This window comes from Siniperca chuatsi, linkage group LG7, assembly GCF_020085105.1.
Source record: "Siniperca chuatsi isolate FFG_IHB_CAS linkage group LG7, ASM2008510v1, whole genome shotgun sequence".
In the NCBI taxonomy this organism is placed as follows: Eukaryota; Metazoa; Chordata; class Actinopteri; order Centrarchiformes; family Sinipercidae; genus Siniperca; species Siniperca chuatsi.
This window is the reverse complement of record NC_058048.1, coordinates 7,983,840-8,003,406: the sequence shown is the minus strand read 5'-3', so window position 1 is coordinate 8,003,406 and position 19,567 is coordinate 7,983,840. Positions and strand designations below refer to the sequence as shown.

The following is a 19,567-nucleotide window of genomic DNA, read 5'->3' as shown; positions in this document are numbered from 1 at the left end:
TCAAAAAAGAGCACCTTAAAATAATTTCCCTTTAAGAGAACAGTGTTTGTTTGGGACAACTTTCAGCTGCATTATCACATCGTCAGCCTCTGTTCAGTACACCTTGTAGCCACTTTGGCAGGAAGCATGTACATCAAAGAGGTTTGACACCACATTCCAAATAATGTTTCATTGCCTTTAGCAGTTTCTCATCTGTTACTGATAAACCCATGCCAACCACCTACATGCCCACATATTTGTAACAGTGTCAGTGGGTTGTGCTCACTGAAGTCCCACCTCTTATTCTCTGTAACTTTCCTTTAAATAGTCCCTCCTGTCCTGCTTTCTCTCTTCATACTCTCTTCTTTTATCCTATAGTGTTCTGCTGTGCTTCAGTTGAATTATATAACCAAAAGACCAAATTCCCTTTCAGGTAAAATTCAGTTTTGGATTTTCTGTAGTGTTTGGATGAAATTAAAACCTGCAAACTCTTGGACCTTGATGGCAACAAATGGAGAACCACTGATTTTCCTTTTATCTCTGAACTGTATTGTGAACTGAATTGTAGATTGCGTTTTTAATGTTTATTTAAATGTTTATTTAATGTTAAAACTTTATTATTGTAGGTGTGTAAAACATTTTATTTTAAGCTCTGTGAAATCTCGTTCTATTCCTACAGGACAGCCTGACTGACACAACACACCTCCATCCTGGTACAACTATTAAACCTTGCTCATTAACGCAGCTTACATCTGACTCAGCACACCTGTCTTCTGCCATCCTGCCCTCCACCCTCCTAATCTGACCTTCAGAGCATCGATTCATCATGTCCAACCAACCAACCCAGTCCTACCATGAAGGGGCCTACATGTCCCTGATGAGAGGCTTGAGGGAGCTGGACATCCGGGGTCCTTGTGTTCCCAGTGACCTGGTGCTGATTGGAGACCATGCCTTTCCTTTAGCAATGAACAGCCAAGGCCAGGTCCTGATGGCTGCCTCTTTGTATGGCTGTGGAAGGATTGTGGTCCTGGGTCATGAGGGCTACCTGACCGCCTTTCCTGCTCTGGTAGAGAACGCTCTGACCTGGCTGAGAGGAGATGGATCTGAAAACTTGTCTGTGGGAGTCCACACAAATGTCAAGGCAGTCGCTGATAATCTCAGCAAATCCAGCTTCCAAGCAGAAGTAATGGGGGCCTTTAGTGTAAATCTGGGGGTGTATGTGACTGATGCCTACAGCGTGGGTGCAGACGTGAAGGACCTGGTGGCATTTGTGAAAGCTGGAGGAGGAGTGCTGATAGCGGGGCAGGCGTGGAGCTGGGCTGCAGATCACCCTAAGGAGAACACAATCACTCAATTTCCAGGGAATAAAGTGTCTGGAGTGGCAGGGATCTATTTTTCTACGCATTATGGGAAGGTAGAGATCCTACCTGTCTACCCTCAGATCCCATCTTCATGGATGGCTTTACGGTAAGTGTCTACTCCTTTTTCATTCCAAATCTGTGACTTTAATTTTCATCTAGAAACTGCTTCATGTGTGGCCCTCCTTCTGTTTATAAAACTTTCATTAAAACCTAAATGTATAGCTTTGTCACTGAAGCAATTAACTTCAACATTAATGTGTCATGCATTCCAGGGTTTCACAGAAATGTCCAGTATCTATGTTCTGTCTGACAAGCAGGTTGTAATATGCCAACCCATAATCCACTGCATTAGCATAATACAACACATTTTATTCATCAGTAGGTTTACTCACTGAGACATTTTTTAAAGATTTTCTTCAACAAAGGTCAACATACTGCAAAACATATAACTTATCACACTCAAATTTATTTCTGTGATGAGGCTATTTTACTGAGAAAGAAAACCACCTACTTAGTTAATTTAAGAATACCGATACTGGGTCTTAAATCACATCCTTTAAACTTGAAATTTCTTCTCTTGCTCCACCCATCTCCCTGTGTCTCTCTCTCCCTCCACTGTCCCCTAATATAGTACTGGTAAGGATTTTGAGGATGACCTGGAGTTCTTACTCCAGGGGGTTTCAGAGTTTGACCTCCAGGGTGATGTTTTAGCTTCTGAGGTTCTGGTCCACGGCCCGCTAGCCTTTCCCATCGGGACCACAGACAATGGACAGGCGTTCCTGGCAGGAACCTACTATGGGCAGGGACGGGTCATTGTGGTTACACATGAAGGTCTTCTGGGACGAGAGGTGGGGTCTGAATTTGTAAATGTTTTTTTTTTTTAAATTATGTTCTGTTAAAAAAGGTGCAGGCTGAATTAATGAATGGTCTTAGAATTTCTTTAAATGAGCAGACATCTTTCTTCATAAGTTAAATTGAACCCACAATGAAAATTTGTGCACATGGTTTGTGTATCATCACAGTATGAAATACATTATTTTGTGTCATTTCTTTTGCTAGATCTTAGCTTAAGGCTACTAGTAGTTGGTTATCTGCAATGTGCTAAATATTGTTACATATTAATCTGCCAGATGATTAACTACAGTCTCTTTTGAAATAACTTCTTTCATTACAGACACTGGCTTCATTTTGGAACAATGCCATTAATTGGTTGGACCAAGGGCGGACTGGGGCCGTTGGTGTTGTGCCAAACCTCAACCTTCTCAACAATTCAGGGTTAAAGTGTAAGAAGACGGAGTTCAGCAAAGACCTGAGTGTATTTGTGTGCACAGCGTACAGTGATGATCATATAGAGGAAATCCAAGACTTTGTGGCAGAGGGAGGAGGACTGCTCATTGGTGGACATGCCTGGTACTGGGCACAGACACACTCTGGGCAAAACCCAATGACAGATTTCTCAGGTATGGTAAGGCAAGGCGAGATTTTGATGCTGTGGTTACCATATCAGCCCACTGGCAAGTGCACCGGCATGATTAAATAGGATGATGTATGTATGCTGAGCATATCCGTGTGTAATGTTGTACTGGACTTTGACACAGTACTTCCACAGTTCTATGAGAAACACATTTGCAGTCAATCCAAATAGACACTTAGGAAGAAAATACTTATGATAGACAACCAGTAGCCTATATAAATTAGATGACAATTAATGGTAGGTTATTCACAGATGTTACATTGGTTAGAAAATGATTATCTTCTGTCTATCTATTGCCCAGTTGGCTACAGAATGTGTTGTTCTTGTAACCATAAAAGGTGGACCATACAGGACAGTAGATCAAGTCGGGTTTGTTGAACTGTGTTTCAGGAAACAAGATCCTGAACAAAATGGGCTTGAGCCTGTTGGAGGCAACTATTGCAGAAGGTTCCTACAAGGCCCCTGTACCCAGCCAGGCCATGAAAAACACCTACCACTTTTGCCAGCTTCTACGCCGCTTTACTGGTCATGTTATCCAGGGTAAAGAACTTACCAAGCATGAGGAGAGACACCTTAAAAAACTGGGCATGGAGTGTACCAACTTCTTGAACATGAAGGCTTATGATAGCTACTCCTACACACAGGTGCTGTTCATCCTCACTGACATATTGAAGACATCTGGCATGCCACAGGTAGGCAGTGAATGACTTTATAGTCTAGGACTGAATCTATGAAGTTTCTTGAATTTAGTCCCTTTTATGCTAAAGGTTATATTGATAAATTTTTTATGTAGACGGATATTTAAAAAAAATAATACATCCACAGAGCTTTTAGAAAGGTGCAGAATAAAAGTATCACTTTTCCTAAAAGAAAAATATTATGATTGTGAATTAATCATTTTAAAAACACTGACAGGTCCAAAATGAATGTTTTGTTTATTTCTGTGTGAGATGTCTGACATTTGGTTCCTGCTTCTAACAAGGCTTGTGAGCCAATAGTATAACGATGTTGGTATCACGTGGTATAGTTGTCAGTTAGTGTGGAAAAAATGGACACTTACGTTAGCAAATATTAGCTATCGTAGCTTAATCGTCTGAACAACAATAATCCAATTATATTTAAGTTCTGCATATTTAAACAAAATAAACAACAACTACCAACAGTCATAGTTCTTACAACCTTAACTAATGTGTTGTCACCGGTTAGATTGTCAAAATTAGAAAAATAACGTTAGCATTAGTGATGGTTGTGCCCAGTTACCTAATGTTGTAGTTCCCTCAAACAATGTAACGGTATAACGAAGATGCGTATCAGAGGGGATTTAGAAGTCAGCCAGGGTCCAACATGTGTGGGTGTCATCTCATATAGCAGTCTAACATTAGCCCTATTATGAGCATCAAATTCTTTGTCAAGCTGCTAACCAGAGCACCTTCCATCTCTTGCCCTCACATCATTATGCTAGGCCTGCAAAAAGCAGAGACACAGCTACCACCCAAACGGTTACCCTGACATCAGACCTCGTCCAATGCATACAATCCCTCCACACATGGTATCTATCACCCTTCATCAACTCTACACTAGAATCTATGTTTCTCCTGACATTCTTTGGTTTCTTGTGATGGTCTTAATTTACATTTTCCCCTACAGTATATCTCGGCATGCCAGTCTGTCCTGCAACACGTTCTCATTCCCAGAGCATCAAATAACATTTTGTCAATGCTCCTTCGGAAACTACTTGGTTTGGTAGTAGGAAGTCATGTGACATAAATGACGTTATGTCAAGTCATGTGACATAATGTCACTTAAAAGTTTTGTTGGTTAGGTTTAAGGAACAAAACTACTTGGTTAGATAGTCACGTGACATGTAACTCACATAACTTGTAACGTAACGTAACTTAAAACAGCTTGGTATCTCTTACCCCCTATTTCTCTCCTGCCTAAATTTGTATCTGAGGCCTTTCGGCATCCATGAGAAATTCCGTTCAGGTCAGGAATATACCCAGAACTGTACTCTGGTCACTCCCTCTGTATCGGGGCCACTTCCATTGCATCCAGGCAAGGAATTCCCGATCCTACCATCAGAATCCTTGGCTGCTGGTCATCACCATCTACGACCGTTAAATCCACAGCTATCTCAGACTTTAGAAAAACTCACTCTTGCCTCTACATACAAACCATTTTTTGGGAGGACAATGAATGTCATTGATCCCCACTCTGTTCATTCCTTAGTGCTTGACCCCATTTCATCCCACCACCTGAAACCCGTCATCCCTCCGTCTCTGACCCTAAGGGTTGAGTTATGCTCAAACAGAACTAGTTTGTATGACATATTGTCCGACCACGTTGGAAATCAAATGCGTTTATAGTTGTTCCCAATGGCCACACTCGAAGGCGGAGTGAATAGCTGACCATCATAGAGAAGGGGGAGATGCAATATTGTTTAAATACGGGGATGGTACACATGTACAGACAGTCTCTTGGAAGGCATTCATAGTGTTGCACTTGGCTGTTCACAAGAAAAGTGACAGAAACTGTTGTGAGCTAGAGCAAGATGTTAAAACCCTGGCTCCTTTCTCACCCCTGCACAGCTGACTAATCACGGTGTGAATTGAGTGTGTGGAGTTTCTGTTTTGGAAATAACAGAAATGGTTGGACACCCCTAATCTGACGTCAGAAAGGTGTGGTGGGAGGGTTTTTCCAAAGCTATTTGACCATCTGAAAAGCAGTTCTGAGTATAATGGTAGCTTTATTCATCCCTCTGCCCCTAACCCTAATTCAACTAAGACAACTACCGATAGTTGTAATAATAATTTCATTACAAGATTAGTTTCTACGTGTAAACAGGTCTTTCTAGGTTGTTGATATTTAACATGTAATAGTGGTCACAAGCTACAGTATAGAGCAATACCTGGAGTGATTTACAGTACATTAAACATTCATTATGTTTCACAATACATTTTTTATAAAATTTTTAATTTTGTTTTGTACTACAAACGCATTTTGTTTTCATAATTAAGCTAGACCCATTCTTTTATATTGCCGCCATCACTGTGTGACCACTCGATAACTGTTGGCTATCAACCAATCAGGTTGTGTTACTGAGATCTGTTTTATAATTATTGATATATACTTTATTTCAAGGTGAGTGAGAAGAACCCTGTGAAGAGTCCAAAAGACCACCTACTCCTTAGTGTGGGGGCAGAGGTATATAATGTTTCCCCAGATCCTGATGCCCTCCTGCCCTACCTCATCAAGCCTAACCCCATGATGCCTTTTGTCTATAACCGAAGGATCAGGATTAATGCTAACACAGCAGGTCAGACCACGTTTCTGTGAACAAATGTAAAAAAAAATAATTATGAGATAAACATGCAGGCCTCCAATTTGTCCCTGTACAATTGAATATATCGCAGTAGTATGTGTGTGTGTATTACATTGCATTAACATGAAGTAGCTAAAATCTCTCTTGTGCCTGTTTTACATGTGCCTCTGAGTATAACATTGGCTGCTATGTTTGTTTGTCAGGAGAGAAGGAGTGGCTTAGTACAGGTCTGTACCTCTCTCCTGGTATGAAGACTGAGATGATCATACCAGCAAATATCGTCAACAAGAGATGGATGGTACAGTACACAAATTCAAATAATTAATGAGTTCATTGTGTTCTGCTAATTCAGACTACCAAATCCATTTTGTCTATATGGCCCAAAATCACAAATTTATCTCAAAGGGCTTTATAATCTCTACAGTAATGACACCCTTTATTTATTTAATTTTAGCAAACATTTATCAATTAAATATATCTATAACAGACATATCATGAAATTCAAATATCAATATTGTGATCAACGCTTTAACATGTCACATTGTATTCATTGTTTAAGGTTAACAAGATCTTTTGCAGCAGGGCAATTGTTGCTGTACAATACAAGGTTAAAATGTTTGCATGATGTCAAAGGTTTATGTGTATTTTATAGGGACAACTTTCAAAATGAAGACAGATATTTCTCTTTAAGGTCACCTCTATTTGTGGGACTAAAACCTCTGAATCTCTCTCAGTTCTATAATGACTGAAATAAATAATTTATTGGGAAATGTGGCATCTATGAATATAGTTTCTATATATGTAATTTCTAATATTCTTATCTCACATACTGTATCTTCATGCCTCCTTTTATTCATGCCTCTTGCCTATTTTTTTGTCCATTGACTTATATATGCATGTATTGAAAAAATCTAACTACAGTACAGTAGACTTTTCATGATGGTTTTCAAAGCAGTAACACATATTCCATGTCTTCCTCAGGTTCAGATAGGTTGTCAAACAGACTACCTGAATGCTGCAGAGTTGAAGAGAGCACCACGTGTTCAAGAGCAATTTCCTGTTACTACAGAGAAGATGCAGGTATCGAACCTGTGGGGGGGACTCATCTACCTGGTGGTTCCACCCAACACAAAGGTGGAGGGGGCAGAGATCATAGTGCAGATAGCAATTCCTGCTCCTTATTACAAGTCTGGTGAGGGTCTGTCACTACAATGGGGCTCTTGACAAATAGTTACAATAATTCAAAGCTCTGTTTGGATTTCATCTCAACACCCACCCCTTTGTTCATTTCAGGTGTGACAACAGCAGCTGATTGGTTGTTGCTGCGTACAGCTCCCTCGCCCTGGGCAGAGTTGGAGTTTGACAACATCATCCTTACTGTACCATCACATGTTGTTCAAGACCTGCAGCGCCCTGATGAGGTGGCAGCACTTTGGAATGACATCATGAAGGGTGTCGCAGATCTGGCTGTCATATCACACAAATTTGTCCGCAAAGAACGCATTGTAGCAGATGTGCAGATTTCCTGTGGTAAGTGTTCTCACATACTCAATCAAGTGTTTTCTCCACTGCATGTGCTGTAAAAGAAGAATGGTGTTTGTATTATTTAAACCCTTAAAACTGTGAAATTAGAAAATATTAATTTAAAGAATAAAGGTTTGATAGATTTTCAGTCTTAGGCCAAGATTTCATGAACTTGCTGTGCAATTCTGAGATTCATAGTGGGTGATACAGAGTACAACAACTTTCTGGCTCAAGGGACACAATTTTCTTTCATTAACCAGGATTAATGTGACGTGAATATTGTTTTGTAGTTTTTGATTGACATATTGTGTGCAGCTCTATAGTATTAGCTCCCCTGTGTGTTGTATTGTGTTTTGTGGATTTGAACAAGCCCCACATATTTAAAAAGCACTGATAATGTACTGTACTATACTACTACTGTAGTATAGTACAGAAGACATAAAAAGGCATACAAAGTTTTTGGCAGCTCAAAAGTTTAAAGAATGACAAGTTTTTTAATAACAAGCTAATGTAAGGTGTGTTTGCACTCACAAATGGTATCTCCTCTTTAAATGTTTGTGTACCACTCCAGAGACCATGTTTTGGAGATATCTCTCCTACAGTGCATTGCCATAGCTATGGAAATGCAAAGATATATTCCTGTAACACTATTTGTGTTACTAATTTCTCTCCATTCAGGTTGGATGCATTCAGGCTATCCTATCATGATGCACTCATCAGAAGCAGCTGAGCTAGTCAGACCAGATGATGCCAGGACCACAGGCCTGTGGGGAGAAATTCATGAATTGGGACACAACCAACAGAGAAGCTGCTGGGAGTTCCAACCTCACACCACAGAGTGTACATGCAACCTGTGGTCAGTGTATGTGCATGAAGAGGTGCTGGGGCTCAACAGGGCACAGGTAGAGTAAATCAGTTTTATTTAGGATGAAAGACCAGAAAAGCCTAAGTGTAATTATGTATTGTGACAAATTTTCATATTAATAAACAACAGCGTATTTTTCTTTTTACTATTATCACATTGTTTCTCAGTCCTGTTATTTCCCCTTGGTTAACATTATAATATAATGAGTGCAATGTCTTCAATGCAGGCTCATCCATCTTTGACCTTAACAAATCGGAAGATTTGTGTAGAGGAGTATGTTAAGGGGGGCAAGAAACTCAGCAACTGGAAAGTGTGGGTGGCCCTGGAGACATACATGCAGGTGAAAAAATTACTGTATTTTTATTCTGTAGAGAAAATATGCGTGGGTCACACTGGAGTCACCATTCATCTAGAACTGGAACACACAGGCAAAAAATGCAAGTAAAGTTGAAAGTCTATAGCCCCGCTACTGTAAACAAAACTGTTTGTCTGACAAATGGAGAGACAATTTTGCTATTTTGGGGGGAAAAAAGTAAAGTTTGGCCTGATAAATTCACTAATTCGAAATAGTCTATCCTCTGTACAGTGCACAATATTCCTCAGCATTACCTGCACTTCGTCAAGCTCAACTGACCTTTGTCAATTTTTGCTTTAATTTGGCAGCTCCAGCTCTACTTGGTCAGCTTTAGCTGTAGTTTGTCAGATATTTAAAGTCACTGTTGGTAGGGACAATAAAAAAGCTGGAGCTGACAATAAACAGCTGGAGCCATGAGCGACTCTCGCGCTCATTCATGGCTCCAATTGTTTCGGTCAGCCACCACTCAATGATCTTGTCATCACTACAAAGTCTGCTGCAACTAGGCCTATGTTCTCTACCACCCCACCTTGTTCTCCACCTGTGTCTAAATTTCTGTTCTGTGTTCTGTGTTGTCGCAAAGTTTCAGAGCGACAGACACAGAGTGTCCCCGTAACCATAGTAACTCACTCCTGACTGTGTGGGCACGGTGCAGTGGAGAGGGAGAGACTCGTGCTTCTGCAAGATGAGCCACTAAGAGGGTCTGAAATGTCGCTAAATCTAGTGAGAAAGTCATAGTGTCATGGTTTTGGGTTTGTGTTCAGTTATTTCCTGCTTTATTTTGGTAAGAGTTCTCCCTCATGTGTCTTGTTCTTTTACTTCCTGTCTTTGTTTGCTTTTCCCGCCTGTTTTGCCCTGCCCTGATTAGGTTCACCTATGTCTTGTTATCCCCCCTCACCTGTGTGTAGTTAAGTCTGTGGGATTCCCCTGTCCCCTTGTCAGATCGTCTAACCATGTGTCGAATGTTTCAGTCTTTTCCCTGCTTTTCTGTTTCTACCTGTATGTGTGTGTGTGTGTGTGTGTGCGTGTGTGTCAGGGATAGCTATGTTTGCCACAAAAGATTCAGTGGTTGTATGAGCTCATAATTCATATAGCCTATTAAATATTTTGGCAGTAAAAAAAGACCTGTAGCAGTCAGTGGACCAAACCATTGTGAGGCATATGAGGTGGTGGTGGTAGGGCAGGTGGTGTAATCTTTCAAAACTTAAAAAAGCATTGGATTCATAGTAGAGAACAAGATCTGTTAACTGTTTGTGTACCCCATACATTGACTAGACACTTACGGACAACAGTGGTTATATTTAAATTTTTTGATCAAAATTATTGCTAGGGACATTTCGGTGGCGGCTGGATATTGGTAGGGACAATTCTAAGCCCTTGCTGTTGTTATATGGCTGAAGTTAGTTGAGCATGCAGCCCCCACAGCTATTATATGGGAGTTACCCAAATATCAGTTTCCAACTTAAACACTTTTCATGTCAACATTTAAATTTTAATTATAACTGGTAAACTCTGATTTTAGCAGACTGGCATACTGGGGTAGTTGTTCCCAAAAAGGAGGCTAGAGGATGTAGTCCAGTGTTTGGGGTATCACATTGCTAGACCTCCCTGGAAAAGCTTATGCCTGCATTGTGGAAAGAAGGCTGAAGCCGACTGTCGAACTTCAGATTCAGAAAGAGCATTGCAGATTCCATCCTGGTCATCAACTGGGCCAGCTCTACCCAACACTAAAGGGGTCATGGGAGTTTGCCCATCCAGCTCATGACCATTTCCGGTGTGGTTTCATGTGGGGGTACTGCTGTTCAGTCCTTGTTTAACTGGAGTTTGAGTGTCTGCTGGGTGGCCTAAGGATTGCATACCTACTTTTTGTGGATGACATGAGACCGTTCAGACCATGACTGCACCGGGATGGTTTGCAGCCAATTATGAATTGGCATGGGTGAGGGTCTGCACCTTCAAGTCTGAGGCCATGGTACCATGTTGGGAGTGAGTCCATGCCCTAAGTGAAGAAGTTAAGGTATCTTATGGTCTTGTTCACAATTGAGGGTAAGACGGAGCAAGAGATTGACAGGTGGGTGTGACAGTAGTGATGCCAACACTGTATCTGATTGTCGTGGTGCAGCGTGAGCTAAACCTTGGCATAACTCTCAGTTTACCATTTGATCTTCCTTCAAATCCTTATGATCTAGAGCTCTGGGTAAAGACAGAAAGAATGAGATCATGGATGCAAGCAGCCGAAATGAGTTTCCTTTGCAGGGTGGCTAGGCTGAAATGTTCAGACATTTGGGCATCTGATTCAGATGCCTCCTGAACACCTCCCTCTGGAGGTATTCCAGGCACATATAACTGGGAGGAGGCTACGGGGCAGACCCAGATAGAGAAGATTACTTATCCCATCTGGCCTGGGAACATCTTGGGATATCCGAGTAAGAGCTGGAGGACGTGGATAGGAAAGGGATGCATGGGCTACCTTGCTTGGCCTGCTGCCACCTGGACGTGAAGTGGTAGAAATGGAAGGATCGATAGAACTTTTTTTAAAGCACTCATAAATCTGACTTGACACCTGCCTGAAAAGACAAATAAATATAGATGCCTCAAGTAAGCCAAAGTCCTTCATTCAAGGTAAATAAACCCAAAATGTAATGGTAACAGTCCAATTATGCCAATGTACAGTATTTTTAACTCTCACATGACCAACTCTGGAGTCATATAACCGTGTTGATTGTCTGGTGAATAGTAAACAAAATGTATTCTGTCTCTATCATACCTTCCATATAACGTGAATGTGGCATGAGGCTGACAGGAATTCATTCATTACTTTAAGGTCTCATGTGTTGGACAAGGGGAAATTTTGATCTGGTGGCGCTCGTTGAACAGTCATATAGTCATTACAATTAAGTTATAATAAGTTATAACTAATCCTCCGGGGACCATGAATGTCTTTACCATATTTTATCGCAATCCATCCAATATTTGTTAAGGTTTTTCACTCTGGACCAAGGTGATGGACTGATGGACTGACAAACATTACAATCTGTACTGCTCCATTGTTATGTGGCTAAAAGAGCCACTCAGGACTTTTCACTTTCTTTGCAGTTTATTTGTTAACTCTCTCATAAAATTTCATTCCTCCATCAACACACTACTCATTCTATTCACATTTCCCGCTACCTCTGTTCCCTTCCATGTAGCTCCAGGAAAAGTTTGGCTGGGATGCCTTTAAGAAGGTGTTTGCTGCCTACCACAAGATGTGCAACTTTCCAAAGGACAACAAAGGAAAGATGAACCTGTATGCTGAGACTTTCTCCCAGACTGTGGGGATGAACTTGGCTGGATTCTTTAAGGCCTGGGGCTGGCCCATCGAAACAGCTACTGAGGAGAAACTCTGCAACCTTCCCTCCTGGAGTGACCACCCAATGGTCCAGTATGACTGAACTTCAGACTGCTGCTGATTAAAACTGCAGAGAGATGGGTGTTTTTTGATACAGATGTAATTTTTAATGTTAAGCATGAGATTAAAAAACATAAAAAAAGCTTCTCTGCTGACAGAAGGGGAACTTCAGAGTGGAGGAGAGCTAAATGAAAGTACCAAATAACCTAAAGGTTGGCTGAAAAACATTGAGCTAATGGTCTAGAAAGATCAAATTATTTCAGTTCACAACCTGGAGAGTGTGAAGTAAAAGATTTTATACAATAATTGCCAGCATTATCACCAAAATTCTGCTCACGTACCTCCTCACATATTTATCTCTGGTGACTTTTCTCCTGACTGAAATAATTGCTCTGAGGAAGGGGCAGAGAAAAGAAAGACTGGTGTCATTATAGCTGAAATATCACCTTGTCTAGTTAAGGTGAGGTTAGGTAATTAAAACCAAACAACACAATATTCCCTATCTGATCAAATATTTATTTACCCCAGGTAAACACATGTATGTGGGCCCAGCATCCCAGTCAGCGTGAAAGATAGAATTGTAGATCATACAAGCTTATTTTATATATTACAATCCCGCCTGCCAAGTATCTGTCTCTTCAGTTCTCATTTGCCTCACATGCTGTTCTCTCCGAGAACTATATAAGCTCCTCTGACAGTCTGCACTTTCGTTGACTTCTCACTGGACGGACCTTTTTATGACCGATGCTAGAGGTTGCACCATGCTTCCCACTTTTATGCAAAGCACCCAGTATGACCTTCATGCTATCACACAATTTTACATAGGCAGTATAGGCGCATAATGTTCTTTCAAGCCAGCAGTGTGAGTACGAAATGTTCTGTCAAACTTATCTATTAACCTTCACACATCAAATGCATATCAAATGTAATTCACAGATTAATTGTAATAATTTCCCTCTCACTGGGAGGACATGTAAGGAGAGCAGCCAATTATATTTGGCAATATTTGGGTTAAATGTTTCTCTGATTTATCCTCATCTCATCTTTTTGACAAGACAAGAAAATCAATTTCATTCATTCATTCATTCATACACTATTTTACAGTAAATGACAGTTAGTGATTCAGACAAATGCTTATTATGTTTTTCAGTTTTGTATGTTGATATTTGCCTTTACTGTCAATGAAAAAGACACGAGTAAACAATCACTTTATCCCTCTGGTATTTATTTTTATTCATCTATTTGTGGTTGAAAGAGAATAATAATAATAAGGGAAGCATTAGTCTTTAAGCTGTTAAATGTTGACAACAGTGTGAAATTAAAGTTTTTTACTGTATTACCACATTTGAATCAATATGAAAAATTGTTTTTCATGGTTATACAAATCTAATGTAACATTAAAGGGCAATGGCATATCTTTTATGCCCTGCAGTTGTTGTAAAACAGCTCCCCTACTGGTTGATTGGAGAACTGCTGCAGGAATTCTCCCAGTTCATCCAGTGAAACCTTCTCCACCCAGTTGTCCTCTGTGTTCCTCGCTGTGACAGCACCACTCTGAATGGGTCTGCCATTGTTGTCCACACAGCAGTAGGCATTCCACAGGTAGTCTGGGATGTTGACACGCTTTACATTGTTTTTGACAATCCAGTTGTCTGCAGAGGGAATGGCACCAACCAGCACATAAGCCTTGGAACACTTGACCCGGAAAAGGTCAGTGAGCTGGGACTCGTGGATCCTCCAGGCGTTCTGGTTCAGCTTGGGGTTCTGAGGAACCACATTGGTCAGAGTGAAAGTGGCATTCCGGCTAGGGACTGTAAGAGAGAGAAATGGAGAGTTACAGTAAGTTATGCGAGATGTAAGGTCAAAGGTTGTGGGTCCAAAGAAATAAAGTTAGGTTTTGCAAAGGCTTGGTCGGATGCAGGGGGTGGTAGAGAAGGGAGAGAGAGAGAAAGACCAAGATGTGTCTGGTAGTAGCTGTAACCAAAATTACTCTATAAAATTGTTGAGTTCTTAGGTGGAGGCACAACTGCCAGAGAAGGTCAAAATCGAAGGCTACAGCAGCTGGATGGAGGGATTATCTGTAATCTTGAAAATAATGGTTGCTACACAAGTGCCTATCCTTAACATTAACCAGATATCAGTGGTGGAATGTAACAATACATTTACTCAAGTACTGTACTTAAGTACAGATTGAGGTCCTTGTACTTTAATTGAGTATTTTCAGTACTTTTCATGCCCCTTTATACTTCTACTCCACTATGTTTCAGAGGGAAATATTGTACTTTTTACTTCATCAGCAGCTTTAGTTACTAGTTACATAGGCTACAATATGTGATACATATAAAGAGCTTATAAAATATGATGTTTGGTCATAAATTAAATTACCCAACACTTTATACAAGTACAGCTGAAACGATTAGTTGATTAATCAATTAGTCGTTTTACAGAAAATTAATTGGCAACTATTTTGATAATCGTCTCATGCAAAACCATTTCATGGTTCCAGCTTCACAAACGTCAGGACTTGCTGCTTTTCCTTTCCATTTTTAATGTATTTGTAATACATTTGAGGTTTGGACTGTTTGTTGAACAAAACAGGCATTGTGATGGTATCACTTTGGGCTCTGGTGTAATTGTGACGGCATTTCTCACTATTTTCAGAATTTTTACAAACCTATCAATCGATTAATGGAGAAAATAATCAGCAGATTAATCCATAATGAAAATAATCATTATTTGCAGCCCTATATAAAATAGTTCAAAATGCGCTCCACCTCAACCAACTACAACAGTAAAATCCTGCTTTTTTATTAATGCATCAGTAATAATGATATAATATATAATAGTATAGCAGTCACAGGGGACATTTTTCTGCATTGAGTAATGTTACTTTTAATACTTAAAGTATATTTTACTGATTATACTTACATACTTTTACAATTTCAATGCAGACTTTTACTTGTAACAGAATATTTTTACAGTGGGGTATTTGTACTTTTACTTAGGTAAAGGATCTGAACACTTCCTCCGCCACTGCCCGATACCTGCTAACTACATACTTGATATTTAAATTAACATTAGCAAAAGTCCAATGTGGAAGGCCAGAGAGAAAAGTTAATTTTGTTTCCTCATGATAATGATAATGATTTTGTTTATCTTAAAATATTTAGTGAATGCAGGTTAAGGAATTACTTCATGGCAATTAATGAATTTAATTATTGCGTGTGCACATTATTTCCCGATATCAAATATGTGAATGAGGGGTATCAGCTACAACGGGGAATGCTGCCATTGTACTGAAAAAGCCTTGTACAGCTTATAATTGACAAGACAGTGTTATCATTTGGTGGATGTTGTATGGTTATCATTCATTTGCTCTCTTTACATCAGTTAATAAACAACAAACTAACTCAAATATGTGAATTTGTGTGAATGTCACAAAGTAAGAGAATCTCTCATTTCATTATAGATTGTGAGTGCATAAAGCAATAATCCAACACTTGTATCTGAGGTCCCCAATACTGTACTGTGCATCACCCATGTTGAACTCAATTGATGCCTTCGGGTGGTGGCTACTGCCACCTACTGATCTCACTCCCAAAAATCACCCATGTTCAACCTTCACTACCTGCATGGTGTCCGTTGGGGTTGAGATGACCACGGTCAAAGCCAGAGTGTGTGTAGTCCTCATTCAGAGCCTGTCTCTCTCCTAAGTAGACCCCCGGGTGGTCTTTCCCCAGCCAGTAGGCATCCTTCATCTCCATTTGCCAGGACATGTTTACCAGCTATAGGGCACATCATCAACTCTCAGATTTAAACATACAGAGGGTATTACTGGCCAAATGCAAGCGCCTGTCCTCATATAATATCATATACTGAAAGATATCAATCCATTATGCACGTGGTTGATTCTTTACAACCGAAACAACACAATCAGTAAATTAGTAGTCTCCATCCTTGATATGTATGCCACACATTCTGATGATTTTTACCACATCTATACTGTAGATGCACATGTACAGTATACACCAACCTGAGGCTCTACAAACCACCTTTTCTCCCTGCCACCTCCATTGCTGGGCTGGAAATGATAGGCAGAGTAGACGGCAATACGATGATTGGTATCATACAGTGTGGCAAAGTGGTACCTGGTGGTGCAAAGATTAAGTATAGTGATTTGGAGATGAAGTGTTGCAATGGAAAATTGAGGCCTAAGAAACATTGAGTGCTGAGTAATAGTAAGTGGCATCAATTATAAATGAATGAAAAAAAGCAAGGAACCACGCTACATCTAACTGGGTACATTTATGAAGTTCACATTATAGTATATATATTGTAGTATAGAGTTCTAAATTCCATTTTCCACCCTCTTCCTACCTGTTGATGAAGCGCTGACAGAGACGAGCGGCACCGGGTGTAGAAGCCCCCCACTCTGGCACCTTCTCTTTATAGAAGTAGCCTATGCATTCTGGCACATCCTGGGACAAAATAACGCAGGTTCCTAAGTGAACCACTTGCGCAATGCACACACACACACACACACACACACACACACACATTTAATGTTTAAAGTTTTTGAATTAACTGGAATAAGGACACAAACCTCAAAAAGTTCCACAACATCTGCATGGATAGAAAAGAAGAGCGAGAGAAGAGCGCACAAAGTTACCAAGGTTTGCATCCTGGACAAAACCTCTGCTATCAGGGATTCTTGACTGCCCCGTAGAGTCGAATAGAACAGAAAATAAATATGTGAATGCATGTTTTATTAAACAAGGCAGTGTATGGTAAAAATACATACAACCAGTAAATGTAGGTATACTGCAACAGCTTAGGCCTGCAGATGTAAGAGGATCGGTTTGTTTGTATTAACTGTGTTTGAATGTGTGTATTTCCACTCACCTGCTGATGCACCTATCTGCTGCCACAGTCCACCCTCATCAGAAACTGGCTGGTTATATATGACTTCTCCTCACCTTTCACTTTGTTTGTCCTCTCCTTTGATCTGAACTTCTGGTAACATGTGATATTTATGTGGGATGAACCAGAATTTGACTCACATAAGGTGTGGATGTGGATGACCAAGAGTGAGTGTGTAAAACACGGAACAATGATAAAGACAATGCCAATATTAGCACTACTAATGACTATGAGTCCCAGTGGAATTTGTGAGAGATGTCAGATAACATCCTGTATATGAAAAGGACATTTTTGTGTTATCACTATGGCAATATTTCATGTCATCCAAATACTGTACTTTTCTTTATTTTCATTTTCTGCCACTTTATACTCTTTACTCAGTTTCACATTAATAACACAAAATATAATCAACAAATACATTATTGACAAAATGTATTATTATAGGTCACAATAGGATTATTGATGACTTTATTGATCCCTGGAGGAATTCACAAGCTACCCAGCAGTATATAAAGTAATTCAAATTAGCCTACAAGCTGCAACATTAATGTACACATTAATGTATTGATAATTAAAATCCAATAATATACATTATTCTGAAAGGGGCCATTCTGGGAAATGAGCACTTTTACGTTTTTGGTATTCTAAGTATATTTTGATGCTTATACTTTTTAATGAATGACTTTTACTTGTACTTGTGGTATTGCTACTTTTACTCAAATTAAATATCTGAGTACTTCTTCCACCACTGTGCAAATAATTTCCTGCCTAATACTGTATGAAATCAAGCACACCTGTCTATTTTTAGCTAAAGTCTAATTCCTTGGATACAAGATCATTTTACACAGTTACTGTTAGTCAGTCAGGAAGGTACAGCTTTGTGGTGACGGTGAGATGATACATTTAAGCTAAATGGATGTTTCAGTGCATTTGACTAGTCACTCCATTGACTCCGTTACTGTAATGAGTTCTAATACCACAAAAACACTGATGTTCATTCCTGTTATTTAATATCAAGATCACCTCCTTGAATATTTACAACATGTGCATTTGGTAGATTCACTCACAATCTCCTACAGCCAGCTGTTAGGTAACATGAAGATATCTGTTCATGTGTGGTTTTTCCCACGTCACAGCACAGGCTATATGTGAATCTCACATGTGGTCTCCTCCTAGCTCTCTAACTGACATTTGCTTAAAAGTGACAAAACTACTCTAAATGTGAGAACTCCAGGAGGAATTTCTATGTTTAACTTCTTCTAATGAGATCTGCATCCTGCACAATTGTTTTTGGCCATCATGCCTTCATCAGGGTGGTGTCTGAGGTTGTTTTCTTTTTCTTTATATACAGTCCATCGATCACTTGTGACTTATGGATCACCATAGATGCCGAGTATGCAAAACAAATTCACCATCATCTTTTTTTATTTGGTTTCACAAAACGCAATATTTGCTCCAAGTAGACACAGAAATATAGAAAGAGAAATATTAATTACCATAAATACAAAAAATACAATGTAACAACAAACTTCAAAATATTCTTCATCATATACAATCTTTCATCTTAAGTCATCAATTAATCAAAAGGTCTCAATCTTTTTATACAAAGCAGCAATTTCAACCTTATTTTTCAAAACACAGAATACTTAAATCCCTTATATTCATGGAAAACACTACTAATTTCAAAGTCAGTCCAATTGACCTTAACACATCCATCCTTCAACTAAATTTCCTACTGTTCCCCAAAACGTTCTCTTCTTTGAAAACAAAAATGCTCTGCTGGGCAAAAACATCTTCAAGTGTAGTTCTTCATTTAACCCTCTCTGGGTTAAAGTTCCCAAATTAGAACTTGAGAATGCCTCCCTATTAAGGAGAAACTTCTATAAATCAAACCCTTTCATTGACAGAGATACCATTTCAATATATACATATTTAAGAGAAGAGACGATGATTCATTTTTTCAATGAAATGTGCAGCAACTGCATAGATCTTTTTTACACCGTATATCGTAGAAAAGGTTTCAGTCGTAGTCATCTGGAGACTGTTTTCAGAATCAAGACGTTTCGGCTCCCATCCGGAAGTCATTCTTAATTGTGAAAAAATTGGACGGGAACTGGAAATTTAAGATAATCTGAGTTGCATAAGCCCTGCCCTCAGGAGGGAATCTGCCTGAGAATCTGTTAATAGCTAGTTTCACCTGAAACTGACCTAATAGTTTCAAAATGGCCCAGTGATCAGTAATCAGGCCTATTGTTCTCTGGCTGCATCTACCGTATACTACTTTTGTTTTTTGCTATTCTGTGTTTGAGTTCTCTTCAGTGGTGGAATGTAACTAAGTACAACTACTCAAGTAAAAATTTGAGGTACTTTACTTGA

The 19,567-nt window shown here is 39.6% G+C and overlaps 2 protein-coding genes across 5 annotated transcripts; one reads left to right on the top strand and one right to left on the bottom strand.

Annotated features, from left to right (window-relative positions):
• The first annotated feature begins 324 nt into the window (after positions 1-324).
• Positions 325-13,487, top strand: zgc:162193 (TRPM8 channel-associated factor homolog). 3 transcript variants are annotated; one of them, XR_006378502.1, is made up of 13 exons: positions 325-412; positions 659-1,446; positions 1,972-2,188; positions 2,515-2,800; positions 3,205-3,506; positions 5,956-6,130; positions 6,340-6,434; positions 7,118-7,328; positions 7,430-7,666; positions 8,339-8,562; positions 8,752-8,865; positions 9,464-9,581; positions 12,072-12,209. XR_006378502.1 is itself a non-coding variant. In XM_044201326.1 (12 exons), the coding sequence occupies exons 2-12, from the start codon at positions 806-808 to the stop codon at positions 12,312-12,314; spliced, it is 2,745 nt and encodes a 914-aa protein (XP_044057261.1). In that variant the 5' UTR covers positions 325-412; positions 659-805; the 3' UTR covers positions 12,315-13,487. The 3 variants fall into 3 exon arrangements, 2 of the variants coding, with proteins under 2 accessions (XP_044057261.1, XP_044057262.1); XM_044201326.1 differs by lacking the exon at positions 9,464-9,581 and having other exon boundaries at positions 12,072-13,487; XM_044201327.1 differs by having other exon boundaries at positions 9,464-12,214.
• On the bottom strand, positions 13,484-17,272 carry si:dkey-243k1.3 (endonuclease domain-containing 1 protein-like). 2 transcript variants are annotated; one of them, XM_044201329.1, is made up of 6 exons: positions 17,174-17,272; positions 16,875-16,991; positions 16,649-16,749; positions 16,305-16,419; positions 15,900-16,056; positions 13,484-14,082 (listed from the first exon to the last, which is right to left on the bottom strand). In XM_044201329.1, the coding sequence occupies exons 2-6, from the start codon at positions 16,950-16,952 to the stop codon at positions 13,691-13,693; spliced, it is 843 nt and encodes a 280-aa protein (XP_044057264.1). In that variant the 5' UTR covers positions 16,953-16,991; positions 17,174-17,272; the 3' UTR covers positions 13,484-13,690. The 2 variants fall into 2 exon arrangements, with proteins under 2 accessions (XP_044057264.1, XP_044057265.1); XM_044201330.1 differs by having other exon boundaries at positions 16,875-16,986; positions 17,174-17,250.
• Positions 17,273-19,567: the final 2,295 nt, after the last annotated feature.